Source organism: Sporothrix brasiliensis (assembly GCF_000820605.1).
Source record: "Sporothrix brasiliensis 5110 chromosome Unknown Cont18, whole genome shotgun sequence".
Classification (NCBI taxonomy): Eukaryota; Fungi; Ascomycota; class Sordariomycetes; order Ophiostomatales; family Ophiostomataceae; genus Sporothrix; species Sporothrix brasiliensis.
In genome coordinates this window covers 2853880-2868306 of record NW_024467137.1, presented here as the reverse complement: position 1 = coordinate 2868306, position 14427 = coordinate 2853880, and the positions used below count along the sequence as shown (strand labels likewise).

Sequence of the window (14427 nt, the reverse complement as noted above, 5' to 3'; positions counted from 1 at the left end):
TTCGGCAAAGAAAAAGGCAGGCTAGAGAAAAAGAAAAGAAAAGAAAAGAAAAACGAGCTCCATCTAGCAAGAACCCACACGACGACGTGTTCGACACAGATACGACAGGGGACCTCGTCCCGAATGAAGCTTTTTTCATGTTGGGACGAGCAAAGAGCCAAAACGGCATGGCGGCAGGCCCAAAGTAGATGCCAGCAAACTTGTACTCTCCATTGTTAAATTGAGTGCATGTCGAGCTGAAAAATAGACGCGCGCACGTTACGCGAAAGGAAGCGATTGACTATGAATACGAAAAAGGGGGCAGTCTTGTATAGGCATCGTGCCTCTGGGCATCGTGCCATAGCCTCCGTGATAGGAATCAACCTGCGATGCATCCCCTTTTCACCTGCATACGGTAAGGGGACAGGCAGCGCCCCCAAGGAGTACGGTGTAAATGAGATGTTCCCGACGCCGTAGCAACTGTACAGCTTCACGTTCCACAGGCGCTGCAGTATATGCACTGCTGTCTTCCATTGCGATGCTGGTTTCGTGCTTTTTGTGTCACGGGCAACGGGCTTCAAGTGCTTTTTGGATTTAGATTAGGTTGTATGAGTGTGAAACAGCAAGAGGAACTCAACGAAAGAGAGCACAGCAATGCAGCACATCTGCTGTGTTCATACCACGAGATGCGCATTCAGGAGACATTGTGCCGTAGCTACTATCGACCGACATCCTCTGTTGATGTTCAAGGTGCATCAGAGGGAGCCACAGCAGGATGCAGGTGGTTATGCATCAAGGAACCGTTGCGCCTTTTGCACTTACCTTGTCTTCTTTACTGATCCTATATTTGTAGACAGAAACTGTAAAACGGCCCCCGACGGGTGGCGGCAGCACTCTTGTCGCAGCTGCACTCGTATAAATATAGATGCAGGACATTTGTCACAACTTGGTATGTTCTCGACGTTTGAAGTAAAGAAGGGAAATAGTTCCAAGTCGCATACCAAGTAAATTGAATTCTCGCTGCATGTTGTTGTCGACAACCGGGATCGCCGGCCTCGGCGTTGGTTAAATGATGGTCGGACTCATTGGTGTATTGTCGGCGGACGACAACACTTGTGGACGCAGTCGCACGGCTCCCATTCCTACTCTATTAATAGTTCACGATAGGACTACATATGTTTGAATAGAAAAGCAGCAATTGCACTGCACAGGTTTCATTCTGCAATTAAAGAGAGGAGTTTGCCAAAATCGGACTTCGAAGTCAAAAACAAAACAGAGCGATACAGAAACATCCATAAAGGAATGGCATGGAAGGCAGTTACAAATTCAGCCTGTGTCCGCATACACTACTTGCTAATTTGCACTCCTTTCCGGTGAACAAAAATCCAAACTCATATAGTATGCCTTCTTGCCTTTGCCAGCCAACCTAATGTTGCTAGATATCGCGGACGAGCCGGGCACCGACCCAGGCGTACTGGTAGTTGCGCTGGTACCAGTTGACGCTGCGGTTCTGTTAGCAGTGGCTCGGCAAAAGAGAACAGCAAGAGATAGTGCGAAGAGAGACTTACAAAGACTTGCGGCCCGAGATGCGCGGGTGCGTAGCCCAGGATCCGCCCAGGACAATGTTGTGCTTCTCGTCGAAAAAGTCCGCCGTGTACCCGGGGTACAGCCGCATTGGCTCGAAACCGTCATGACGCCGCAGCGGCGAACTCGTCCACTCCCACACGCCGCCCATCTCGGCCTGACCCGCCAGCCGGTTGCCGTGCGCCGTCACGGCCACGGGGTGCCAGTGCTGAAAGCCTACATTGGCACCGTCCAGGTCAACAAACAAGTTGTCGCCCTGCCCGGCCGAGCTGCCGGCCACGTCCGCGGCCGCCGGGGGCGTCTCTTCCACGCCGTCGTTGGACAAATGGCCGTTGACTGCTGGAAGCGTCTTGCCGAGCTTCTTGTCGGCGCTCTGCTTCTGCCGTGAAAGGTCCACGTGCTGGTAGATGCTGCGTGCTTCTTCGAATGTCGGGATGCGGCCACCCATCCACGATGCGCAACCCTTGAGCTCGTCGTATGAGGCAAACACGGGCCAGTCCAGCGCGTACTCAAGGGGCACGAGGCCGTACACTGTGCGCACCATTTTACCCTTCAAGAACGACGAGGGAAGCGTCTTGGAGTCACCATTGGCGTGCCCGTTAGTCGTATGGCCATTTGCATGCCCGTGTGAAACCCCATTCGATAGTCCATTGGCGTGACCCTCCGTGCGCTCGGTAACATCGGACCACGAAACAGGATTCTTGTCGACGGAGTTGTTGTACATGTAAAGCGCGTACTAGAGTTTCTATTAGAGCCCGTCGATGCATATCGCTAGTTTATTGATATTTCACTCTTACCTCTTCGTTGGTGATTGGCCGCCCCTGAGCCTGGAAAGCATGAACGTGCACCGCACGGGCTGGCTTCTCGTTGTCCCTGCCGCCACATTAATATTTTGTGCTGCGCATCGAGTCATTCTTTCTTCGCCATACGTACCATCCAAAGTTGCGCGTCAGGTCGGTCCCATTGTCGGGATCGTCAATGCCGATCACCAGGTCTTGAGCAGGAATATCGAACCACTGGTTCTCGACACGGGCCGCCCGCGCCTTGGCAGCCAGCTTCGCAAAGTCCGGCTTCGGCACGTTCGGTGGAGGGAGGGTCTTATCGCTCTGCAGCATCATGTAGAGCAGTGTCTCAAGGTGCATGAGCTCGTGCTCAAACCCGACCCAAATGGCCTGGGCCACAGGCCGGGTTACCGGTGCGTGGCTTTCCGTCTGGGGTGTACTGCCGACGTTGGTTGCATAAAATGCCCGGATCCGTTCGCGGACCCGCTTCTGGTAGCCCAGGATCTCATTGAGCGCAGGCCACTCGTCAGGGATTTCTGAATGGTCGTGGCAGAGTTCCGGGTTGTCGACATCCGGATCGATACCACGCTCAAAGATGCGAGCGTAGTAGGCGGGTTCGGTCGCGGCTTCGCCCGTCGTCTTGCACAGCTGGATGTCGAGGAAGGTCGGAATGTGACCCAGATAAAAGATACAAGCATTTCTTAGCTTGATCGGCTTATCTAGGAGCTCGTCGTTGGGAAGCATCTTGAGAGTCACAGTGTCCCAAGTCTCCCAAACAGCCTCCCAGTCTTTTACCGACGGGAGGATCGACTTTGCGTAGACGGAGGGGAGTAGGCTGAAAGGCATCTTTGGTTTTGTGAGGAGGTGGAGTCCTGGAGGTAAAGACAAAGAAATCAACATTAGTATTGACCGGTGGTATGGAGATGAGCTGTATTGCAAAGGTTGCGCAAGGCAAATGATGACAGTATTATAAAAAGAAGCTCGAAGCGCGGAAATATGGAAGGCTGGCCGGCTCTTCCCATCGCTGCTCTGGATGTCGAGCTTGGTTGAGCCAAATGCCGGGCAACTAACACCAGCTGGCAAGGCTAGCATCGGCCAGCGTTGTAGCGATGGCCGCCATCAGGTAATTTGAACAATCCCCGGAGTCATGGAAAAAAGTAAGGCGGAAAATGTTGGCCAACAAAAACAGAACTGGTGCATAAGTTCGAGTGGAAGGACAAAAATACTCCACTTCATAAGAAGAGGTCACAAAAACGCCACCACACATGAAGTGAGGCTGCTACTGAAATGGGGAAAAACAAGAAGGTGCGTTGCAACCCCCGCAAGATGACAAGAGAGAATCCCGAAATATCACGAGACAAAAAGTGGTGAAGGAAAGGGTTGCATCATGAGTAGGAACTTGTGTACAGAGGACAAAGTATGTCAAAGTGGTGTAAAGTGTCGCTTCTGGTTATTATTCTGCATGGGATCCACTGAAATCCCAAGTCACACGGCCAGCCGGGGAAGAGGGGGCGGCTGCTGAACGAGGGATGGCGAAAGCGATAGCGTGGGGTGCTGCAGAAACGGTGTGGGAGGTTTGTGCATAGGATAGGCAGAGCCGACGGAAGAGAGGAAACGGTGTAAGTGGGATCTCGAGTAGCCGAGTGAGATTGTGGCACAGAATTTGTGTGTCTCGTAAAGCAGTCGGGAGAGAGGACCAGAGAGGGACGTCAGGGAACACAAAAACCAAGCAATGGCAAAAAGAGAAAGAAAATAGCTTCATCTTTTATAAGCCTGTACGTACCGTGCTCCTTGCTGTCATTCTGCCATTTGTAGGTCTCGGTCAGGCCGGCGGAGCGCCAGAGGTAGTTGGCCTCGGCCGGCGAGTACTTGACGCTCTGTTCAACCTGAACGCGCTCGTGCGGTTGGATGCGCTCGCCGAGAACCTCAACGTCCCGAACCGGGGCGTAAAAGGCCTGGTGCCGGCCGCCGTCAATGTCGTGCACATATTCGCCGATGACGCGCCAATCATCCAGCTGGAATACGTCCTTGCCTAGGATGCGGTTGGCATTGATGAGGCCGTTGAGGACGAATCTGATTGTGAGGTTAGTGGTAAGTTGAAAACAAAGAGGACGAGAAAAGGGGGGGAGAAAAAAGACGTAAACAGGGGGGAGCTGAGGAAGACATAAAAGGCAAGAGCATACCTATGTGTGAGTCCTTCCTTGTCTGGTTCGGTCACAATGTCAGTATTTCCATACATGGCAGGAACAATGTAGGGAAGCCGCGAGGGACGCAATTACCGTTGTAAGCGTGGCTGCACAATTGTCAGTAACTGCATGTAGAAATTCGAATAACCAAAAAAAAAAAAAAAAAAAAAAAAAAAAGAAGTAACTTACTACACCTTGTCGGCGTCGACGCAGCCGTCAAGGCCGACCAGGATCGAGTCGCCCGGATGCAGGACGTCAGAGAAGCCGCGCAAGAAATCAGCGGCGTCGTCGCGGTGGAAGTTACCGATGCTCGAGCCCAGAGTCACGATGTACTTTTGGCGATGCAGGATGGCGGGCGTTTTGAGCCACTCCCGGCCGTCGTCGTAGGTGCCAAGCAGGCCGAAGCAGCGGACATATTCATAGCGCGGCAGCTGGGAGAGTGTGCGCTGGAGCTCCTGCAGAGAGAGGTCGAGGGCGTAGTACTCGACGCGCTTGCCAGACGTTTCGAGAGCTTGGAGGAGCAAGTTGATCTTACGGAGATTGCTACAAGAAACGGGGAAAGAATTAGCAAAGCGTCAAACAAAAAAGGGAATAAAGAATGGGAGAAGGGGAGAAGGGAGAACTAACCCGCTGCCAAGCTCAATAATCATAGAGTCCTGGGGAATGAGCTCTGCAATCTCAGCAGCCGCGGCCGTGAGCACGTTGATTTCATTGTTGGTCAAGTAGTACTCCTCGAGGTACGTGATCTAAGCAGTGTCAGACGGGGGACCGAAAAAAATAAAAAAATAAAACAAAAAAATAAAAAAACTGCCACAAACAAGCAGATACAGGGAGCAAGTAAGAGCAGCAGGGACACGGAATGCTGGGCAGCCGGTATGCCCTATTGGCTAATCGAGCAAGGCAGCAAAAGTGGCCGGAAAGGAGGGTGTGACGGGGGACGAGAGCAAGCTCAGCCGCAACACTGCACCGAACAGGATCGCAGGGCATGCTCATTGGCACGGCTGCACTGGTGCCTGCCATTTCCTGGGGTACGGAAAGACGACAGCCAAGCCGTGGCTGCAGGGCCGTGAAAGGTATCCCGAAAAAAATGCTCCCCAAATACGGGGGCGCAAGCAAGAGGTCTCGATTCAAGAGCAAAAGAGGAAAGCAGAGACCCAACGAGGATGGAGGACGTGAAAGGACAACGTACGTCTTCAAACAGCTGAAGGCCGGCTTCATCATAGAGAAGCAGGGTTGGCATTGTACGTGGGCCGTTCTTGGCGCAGAACTGGGAGACGATCTCGTCGCGGAGATTCATCTCGACGGAAGCCTGGCGGATGTCGATAATGTTGTGGCTGGCGCCGGCCGGCTTGGAATCGGCAGTGGTCGATGTCGCCATCGTCTTCGCCGGAGCCGTCTTTTGCGTGGTGCTGGCAGCACCGCCGTGCGGCTCTAGAAGCTCTGCCGAAGGAGACATTGTATGTCTTTCAGGGGTCCGTGTGATGATGGAGAGGGCACGGAACGTCAAGAAAGGTAGAGTTATGCAGATAGATGGGCACCTGAGAGGCAGCAAAATCCAACTGGACCAGGGACGTGTCCTGGGCGTTTGTCTTTATATAGAATTCAGAGAGACGAAGATGAGAGTCAGGTTGGAAGCAAGGAACATATAAAAGATGTTTGCTTGTTTCTAGAAGGACAGCTCAAGAAAAGGTACAAAATACAAGTAGACGAGACTAAATACAAGTGCAGGATTAAAAACCAATATGTACGTAGCTAGAGACAGGCTATTTGTTGTAGTGGTAAGCGGCCGGCCGGGGTACATGCCTCCATGTCAAAACGGATCAAAGACCGAAAGAAACGGACGGATAACGGAGGCATATGCCGTGGGTCTGTAGTCTGCGAATCTTTGGCGTTCAGTCCTCTTTTGCATACAGGTGGCTGAACGGTTGGAAGCTACGCCAATGCTGAATAAATGGTGTGCAGCTTCACTAATACCTGTGCATGGGGTGGCGGAAATGCAGAGTTGCTGGGGTAAGCTCCCCCAAAATGATGTATACCAAGGACCAGTGAGGCACTTAAGCCCTGGCAGGTGTATATTGACATCCGTGTCTGTAAGTAAGTATACGTCAGCATAACAAAAGAAACGGACGCTACTCTGGGCTTCAGGGCAACCTGTCTCAAGGTGGCTTTTTCTCGTAATGCGTCGCTAGTAGTATGCAGGTCACTTCGGCTTGCATCCATAGACTTGGGGGGAGGGGATAGTAGGTGCAGAGGAGGGGAGAGGTAACAGTCGAGAAAGTTAAAGGAGCAAATGGGGACAATACTTGGCGGCAGATCTTTGTCTGTTTTGCGAGTCGATCTCCGTTGCCAGTTTTATCGATTGCGTGCATCGTTCTTTCTTTGTCCCCCGTCTTTTGCCAAAGCCCTTGTTCGTTCTTTCCCTTTCACACCCCCGGTGACAAAGCATAACAGGAGAGTCATGCACTAGCTCCGACAAGCTCCAAGCTCCAAGCTCTGGCTGCATGTTCCGCGGATCGTTCGGTGGTCTCAGACAGGGAAGGAGCGACTTGGGGGATGTCAATCTGGACATTGACGGAGCATTCAATGGCTCCGGTGGCCGGCTGGTCTCTGCTCTCCTTTGCTTGGCACTTGTCGTGTTTGCACGGCCTCTCGACTCGGTACATTGCATGAGCTATGCGTTTCACGAGGGGAGCTCGTGAAAAGTATACAACGCACCACATCTTGTCTTACAGTTGACGGCTCTCTCATGTGTCTTCTGATCCGTAAGCATGCCATTGACGGCAAGAGCGACGGGGCAGCCAAGGTCGTAAAGTACAGCCTGCGGCCGGTTGTATCCATCGACGACCGAGAAAGGAAGGATCCGAAGGGAAGGATAGAAGCATTCTCAGGGTAGGTACGATGGGTTTGGAGGGCAAGGTGGCCCGAATCATCACTATAGCCGAAAAGGGAAGTTCACCGGACGCATATTCTTTCCAGCTTTCCATCGCCTTACGAAAGCATTCCTATTTACTCACATCCAGCTCTTCCCATGCTCTTCCCATGCCACGAGATATTGTACGCCACCGTCTCTCGATATACGATACTCGCAGTTTGAGTTCTCACGGTTTGCTCTGTTGAATAAGCCGCTCTGGGCGGGAGAGATGCAAACTCGAGCGAAAAAGAAGCCGGGAACAAGGGGGGACCGTTCCATCGAATGTCGAATGCATTACGTGTAAAAATGCAGGTCGTGACACTGCAGCCTCTCTCTCCTCATTCGCCCATGCGGCTTGCCTCGTTGCCGCGACTACTTTATTTCTTCCACGATCCGCATCGTTGACGTTGATTGTCCGAGTAATCTGATATTGTAATACAGATTCCCATGGAAGGCGCAGACCCAAAAGAAGTGAAAACGTGGTGGAGACCCCCTGCACCTCGAGGTGGGGTTGTGCCTGCCTTTCCGGGTGCCTTCCAACTTCGCTCCAGCTGCCCGCCACCATCCTCCGATGCGCTGTTTCCCCTGCTGAAGCTTCTGAAGCGCCTGAAGGCCCCTGGCAGCCTGGCTCCAGCGACCTACACCCGCTAAGTCGTATCTAGACATCGATACGTCACCGACCGTGAGATTTTCGTCTCACTTCCACTGGCCTTCCTTGTAGAAGACCACAAGACAAAGTCAAAGAGCACCCAAACAACAAACGGCTGCCAAGCCACATCAGCCGTCCGGGGCAAACTAGCTTTTAGTCTCGGACCTGCCAGAGCACCGTTTTCTCAGATTGGCAACTCGGTTCGCTGTGCGTTAAGCCGTCAAGTTTATCCCGAGCGACAAGAAACGGCGGAGCTCCTAGGTTGCCGTATTTCGTCCGCGGGGCATGTCATATACTTGCTTATTAAACGAGAAAAGAAACCCTGCAGCCTTGCCGTGAGGAATCTCGACTTCCCAACCGAGCTTCGCCCTTCGCCCGATGCTCCACGGCAACGGCGGTCGACGTATCCAACGTCGACAGTGGATAGCCTGGAGCCTGGAACACAAAACGAGTAAGTTTCAACGAGGCAAACGCGGCTGTGACAAAACGGAGGCGGCCTTGTCCAAAGACAACAAAAACGGTCTACACACCCTCTAAAGCCACACTCCCTCCCTCTCGTACCTCCACGACGTACACAATACAATGCAGCCAGCTGTGGGGTGCAGGTGCAGGTGCAGGTGCAACAGAGGTCGACGCATCCTGCAGGACTTTGTTCTTCTTCTCTGCTGTTCCCTGTTCTGCCCTGCAGGATGCAAATGCCAGAGCAGATGCAAAAGTAACTGGTGGATGTTAGACTCACTCTTGCCCGATGCTCAACACATATGTTTTGTATATCCCAGCTCGCTGTCTGTTGCCTCGGTTGTTTCACTTCTTGAGGTTTGGTCAGATTGTCTGTCGTCCAGTTTCTCCCTACAGCTTCCATTGCGTGTGAGCTTTGTAAACTCGTTTGAAGCCCTGTTTTGCTTCCCACAGGCCCCCTCTTCTCTCTGCATTCAAGTTAGATAATGGTATTGCCTGTGATTTGCTTGGGGGTCGGGGGCCAAAGTGGGCAAACGCAAGCGGCGTTTTCTGGGCGTGGGATGCGCACTGCAAAATTTAAATAGAAAAAGAGGACCGGAGAGCAGGAAAAGCCGAATTTGAGAAACGTCAGATCCAGGGCACATGATATCCTCACAAGGCCAAAAAAGGGCCTGTGGGAGAATACAACGCATGGAGCGGAGCACGACGGGCCTTCTCCAGTTCGTTAGCTCTGAATAAGAGAGGCCGAGTATCAACCAAAAACAGACAACAACTACACCTGCCAGCAAGACAGAAAACAAGCAACCAGGTGAGCAGATACACCGACTGTTAGTTTTGCTTCTCGAATCTGCTCCGTAGTGATAGTGTTTGTGTCTACATTCGTCTCTTGCCGTCTTTTGTTGACGGTCAGGTCGGCCTCGCCATCCGCAGTTGTCGCAGGGCCCCTCCCCAGCCAGGGACGACAGACGAACCCCCACACGCAAATAAACCGGCGTTGAAGCGGCAACAAGGGCGAGACAAGAACGGGCCGACAACTGACGAGACGGAGAAGGAGACAAATGAGGAGTCAAGGTGAGCAAAAGTGAAGAAAAGTTTGAGGAACAAGGAAATGTCTTGCAAGGAGAGCATTGAAGAACGAAATGGAACAACAAAAAAGGGCAAAAAGGAAGACTGGAGACCCTTGGTTTGTTTTCAGGGCACGTAATTATATGCCGCGACGTTGTTAAGCTCGTTGACATGCCCGGTCTGAAGCGAACTAATGAGCAGCTCAACAGCTTTTGGATCATGTTGCCCTTGACAAGACTGGCTTCGAGCTGAACGATCGCGTATTCACTCTACTCAGTGAGCGTGCCATTTACTGGGCTTTTTTCTGTCCCCTCAACAAACCCCAACGCCCAACACAAGCGTCCTGTGGAAATCTCGAAGACTCGAGAAATCGTAATCAAGCCGGCCAAGGCGTTGGGTTATCGAGTTGTTGACTCGGAAGGAGAGTCAAAGAAGAGGAAGCCAAACGAGAAAACGAGAAGGCTGCAAGCAACTTAATGTGAACAGCCTTGCAAAAGCTATGAAAAAAGGAGAATCAGGCCGACATCCCCCAAAAAAGGAGAAAATGAGACCAGGCGAGAGCTGTCGGGGAGGTTCGCTAACAGAGGTATGGCAAGGCGAAATTTCCCGTTGCATGAAGTTGGAGCTCTGAAGTGGCTTGGAAGAAAATTCACAGCCAGCCAGCGTGAGCGAACAGCCACCGTGCGCTGCTGCACCAAAAGCACTTGAACTGCACACGTGAGTCACCTGATTACGTGTTATTCGCGTGTCTTGCAAAGGGCGCGTTGAGTGACAAAAGGCGGGGAAGGTGTGCTGGCTAGGCAAGAGGGGAACACGAATTAACGACAGTACGGGAAGGAGGGGTGCTGACGTGAATCAGGGAACTGGAAGCGGCAACAGGCACCGAGGCTGTGTCAGCCTGTTTCCCGGTGACAGAAGGTACGACCGCGTTGGTGCCAAGCAGGTCACAGCCGCAGCCGAAACAAGAAGCTACGACCTAGGACACAATGCGTTGGGCTCCGCAGAGACAGTTGCAGCGGGGGAACTTTCCCCCCCTTTCTTCCTGCATGGCAGAACAACAAATGTCGTAGCCAAATCACCACCTCATCGATTGGGATATGTCATCAAGTGAACCTCCCAACAACGTCAAGCAAAGCCCCCTGGCATTTTTATCGTACCGACACCTCGCCTTAGCGGCAATTCAACGGTTTGCTGGCTGCCAATTCGCATTGGCTGCCACCCGTTGCCCGCCCCTGGCAAGCCCAACAGTTGCTAAGCGGGCCACCTGTCCAGCCGATCTTATCAGTATCGTTTTGTGCTCGCAGTCGGCGAGGGAACACAAAGCGACAGAAACGGGACAGGGACGATTGGTTTAAAAAATGCACTGGGCAATCGGAATTTGTCAGATTGCGCCCTCCGAACGAGCAACGACTGTCGTATGGCTGCCTTGCTCGGCTGGTTATATATTGCATCCATCTCCTCGTCAATCGCCACCGCCGACTAGAAGACAATCAACACACACCTCGAGTTTGAAATCAAGCTAGACTGACTCGGCATCAATTCTCCGTCCTGTTCCCCTCCTTTCAGGATTCGAAGTCACCCAATCTCTAGCCCCCCCTCCTCCTCCGCGACTCTCCCTCTCCAGCCTCAGCTGCCAATTGCTTTGACAGCCAACGTTGCCGTGGTCTCACACTTCTCCACGACACTTTGTCTCCAGGTTTCGTTTTGTTTCGTTTCGTTTTCGTTTCGTTTCAGGTTTTTTTTTCTGGCTGGCGTTTACCCCTTGATCGCCCAAAGAACACGATTCAAAATGACCGAGACGACGTACCGTGCCAACTGCCACTGTGGCAAGTTTGTCTACGAGGTGACGCTGCCGGAGCCTCTTTCCAAAGGGTTAGTCTGCAACTGCAGCATCTGCCGTCGCAAGGGCTATGTCTTTGTCTTCCCGCCCAAGGACAGCGACATCAACATTGTCAAGGGCAGCATCGACGACCTCGAGTCGTATACCTTTGGCAAGAAGGCGTTCAATCACAAATTCTGCGGCGACTGCGGCTCGCCCCTCATGATTGTGCCCAGCGACAGCACCATGGGCAAGGGCTTGAACGCGCGCTGCTTCCAGGGCCCGGTCGACGTCTGGGCCCTCGAGAAGACCGCCTTTGACGGCGCCGCCCTGGATCCCAAGTTTGAGCCTTTCCCGTTTACCGGCACCGAGCCCACGGGCGCGCCCCAGGGCGATGGCTCCGCCACGCCGCGCATCTACCATGGCAGCTGCCACTGCGGCGCCGTGCGCGTGGCCTTGCGCTCGCAGCCGCTGGACGAGACGCTGGACCGCGAGAAGCACGGCGACCGCGTCGTCGAATGCGACTGCAGCATCTGCCAGCGCAACGGCTACCGCTGGTTCTACCCCACGGCCGACCAGGTCTCGTTCCATGACCCGGACAACAACCTCAAGTTTTACACGTTCGGCAAGTTCATCAACAAGAAGAGCTTCTGCAAAATCTGCGGCGTCTCCTTGTCCAACCCGCCCACAAACCTGTCGGACGAAGAGATTGCCAAGCTGCCACCCGATGCGCAGACCGAGACGAGCGCTGCCTGGCGCAAGCGCATTGTCAACTCGTGCCCTATCAACACGCGTGTTCTGTACGACGTGGACATTGACAAGCTGCCCGTCAAGTATTCTAATGGTTACACCCAGATTCGCCCCGAGTACGTCAACCCTTAGATGCTCTCTGAGAGGCCGCCAATTGTGATGAATACTACAAAAGTGATTTGGTCCGAGTTTCGTGAGCGTGGGTTTCTGAGCGGGTTTGCGGTCGTGCGCGCTGTTGTTTGGCGAGTGGACAAGTGGACGAGTGGAAGACTATCTCCTCCAGTGAAGCTCTTTTGTCAACGTTTTTGTTATTCTTTTCCGGGCAGAGTTTGCTCTGAAGCGAGCTGCCTGTTTTGTGTGGTGTGGGGGGGAATGATTTCGGCTTGAAATGTACCTCGAATTTCATATTCAAATACAAGTTTGGGATGGCCCACGCTCTACCTGCTCTACTCAACCTCGTCCCGCCACGGGATTGAGTCCTGTGCGCCCTTGCGCTGCACCGTCTTGGCGGCTGCCCGGTTGGACTTGTGCACCGCCGCCGCGCAGTCAAACGCCTTGCCGGCCGCCGTCGCGTACACAGCCTCCAGGGCATACTGGCCAGCAAACGTGTCGCCCGCGCCCGTCGTGTCCACCACGCGGGCCACCTTCTCCGGCGGCAGCAGCTGGCCCGCGCCGTTGGCCGACGCCGCCGATGCATAGTATACGCCACGGCCACCCAGCGTCATCACCACATTCTCCACGCCCAGTGCTAAAAAGTAGGCCGCCGCCCGCGCCAGACCGGCCTCCGTGTCCAGATCGGCCACCGTCAGCGCCGGCACCAGCGCTGCCGTCTCCGTCTCGTTCAGGACGAGGTGCGCCAGGCCCTGACCCTTGCCCAGATGTCCCACCGTCACCGCAAACGCCGCCTCCAGCTGCGACCGCGCCTCCTCGGTCGCCGGTGCCGGTGCCGGGTTCAGGAGCACCGGGATGCCCGCCGCCCGCGCCTCGCGCAGCGCCCGCAGGACCTGCTCCAGCGGGATCTCCAGCTGCAGAATCAGCAGCTGCGTGCCCGCCGGCACCAGCGACTGCGTCCCCGCCTTGTCGTCAATCTGGTAGTTGGCCCCCGGCGAGACGATGATGCGGTTCTGCCCCGTCGGCTCGTCCACCACAATCACCGCCACGCCCGACGGCACGCCCCCCGCCTGGACCACCTGCACGCCCGACACGTCCACGCCGTGCGCCGCCAGGTTCGACCGCAGCGCCGTGCCATGCGCGTCGTCGCCCACCGCGCCCACCATGCTCACGTGTGCCGTGGCCGCCGTGGCCGCTGAGGTCGACAAGGGCGCCTGGCCGCCGGCGGCCGCCGGTGCCCGCGTGCGCGACAACTTGGCGCATGCAATGGCCTGGTTGGCGCCCTTGCCGCCGGGTGACACGGCAAAGCCGTTGGAGGTCATGGTCTCGCCGGGCTCGGGGTGGTGCGAGACGTACGAGACAAGGTCCATGTTGAGCGAGCCGAGGACAGTGATGCGCGGCAGGCCATCGCTGGCCGTCGCTGAGGAGGCCATTGTGTGAGGGTAGGTACGTAATGTCGTGTAAAGGACACTAATTTGTCATTTGTGTGAATGGTTCGGGCGTGTTGCAGGTTTGTCTTGGTGTTGTGTGTGTTTTCTTGAAGATCCTGTTCCCAGTCTCTTTGGAGAAGATGTTGGCACTCGCTAAAACGGTCTGCTGTCAGTGAGCGTTAGCGGGGCAAGTGGCTCAACATGGGCCACAAATGGCCTGAACACAACACTAAAGCGAAGAAGTCTTGGCTCGCCCCAATATAAAAACAAGTCGCGTGTCTCCTCTCTTTTTGTTAGGTTTACAAAGTTTGCAAGTATACGACAGTAGTCTCGTTGGAATGGTTCCAGTGAGTGCATGCACCCACCGAACATTGGAATTTCTTTTGGGCTCTTTCTGTATCTAAGCTCCTGGAGGACGGTTCCCCATAAATCCAAAACCAGCAAACCTGCCGTGGCTCTCTGTTGCCTATAAAAACAGACCCAAGCTCTAAAAAGGTCTTTCGAGATCGTATCTTGACCACTTGAACCCAGAACCCCAAACGCCAAACCATAGAAGTTTTAAAAGAATTAGGAAATAATAGAATATGTAGAACAAAGTGGTATCACATCAGGGTCGTTTAAAACGAGAATATAGGAAAATAGTGCAAAAAGGAGAGTCAGAGAGTGAGAGAGTGCGAGAGCAAAGGAGAGTGTGACAGACAG

General features: G+C 53.9%; 3 protein-coding genes across 3 annotated transcripts; 1 reads left to right on the top strand and 2 right to left on the bottom strand.

Moving 5' to 3' along the window:
- Positions 1 to 1414: 1414 nt before the first annotated feature.
- Positions 1415 to 5987, bottom strand: SPBR_01210 (N-methyltransferase; the record flags this gene model as incomplete). The annotated part of the gene is made up of 10 exons (XM_040759521.1): positions 1415 to 1481; positions 1548 to 2299; positions 2361 to 2436; positions 2497 to 3064; positions 4129 to 4418; positions 4529 to 4550; positions 4625 to 4638; positions 4721 to 5074; positions 5159 to 5277; positions 5721 to 5987. 10 exons carry the CDS (start codon positions 5985 to 5987, stop codon positions 1415 to 1417), a joined length of 2529 nt encoding a protein of 842 aa, XP_040619762.1.
- A 5417-nt stretch (positions 5988 to 11404) lies between these two features.
- SPBR_01939 (uncharacterized protein) lies at positions 11405 to 12316 on the top strand (the record flags this gene model as incomplete). The annotated part of the gene is made up of 1 exon (XM_040760249.1): positions 11405 to 12316. The coding sequence occupies one exon, from the start codon at positions 11405 to 11407 to the stop codon at positions 12314 to 12316; it is 912 nt and encodes a 303-aa protein (XP_040619761.1).
- Positions 12317 to 12630: 314 nt separating this feature from the next.
- Positions 12631 to 13728, bottom strand: SPBR_01850 (ribokinase; the record flags this gene model as incomplete). Its single annotated transcript, XM_040760160.1, has 1 exon — positions 12631 to 13728. One exon carries the CDS (start codon positions 13726 to 13728, stop codon positions 12631 to 12633), a length of 1098 nt encoding a protein of 365 aa, XP_040619760.1.
- Between the last annotated feature and the right edge of the window lie 699 nt (positions 13729 to 14427).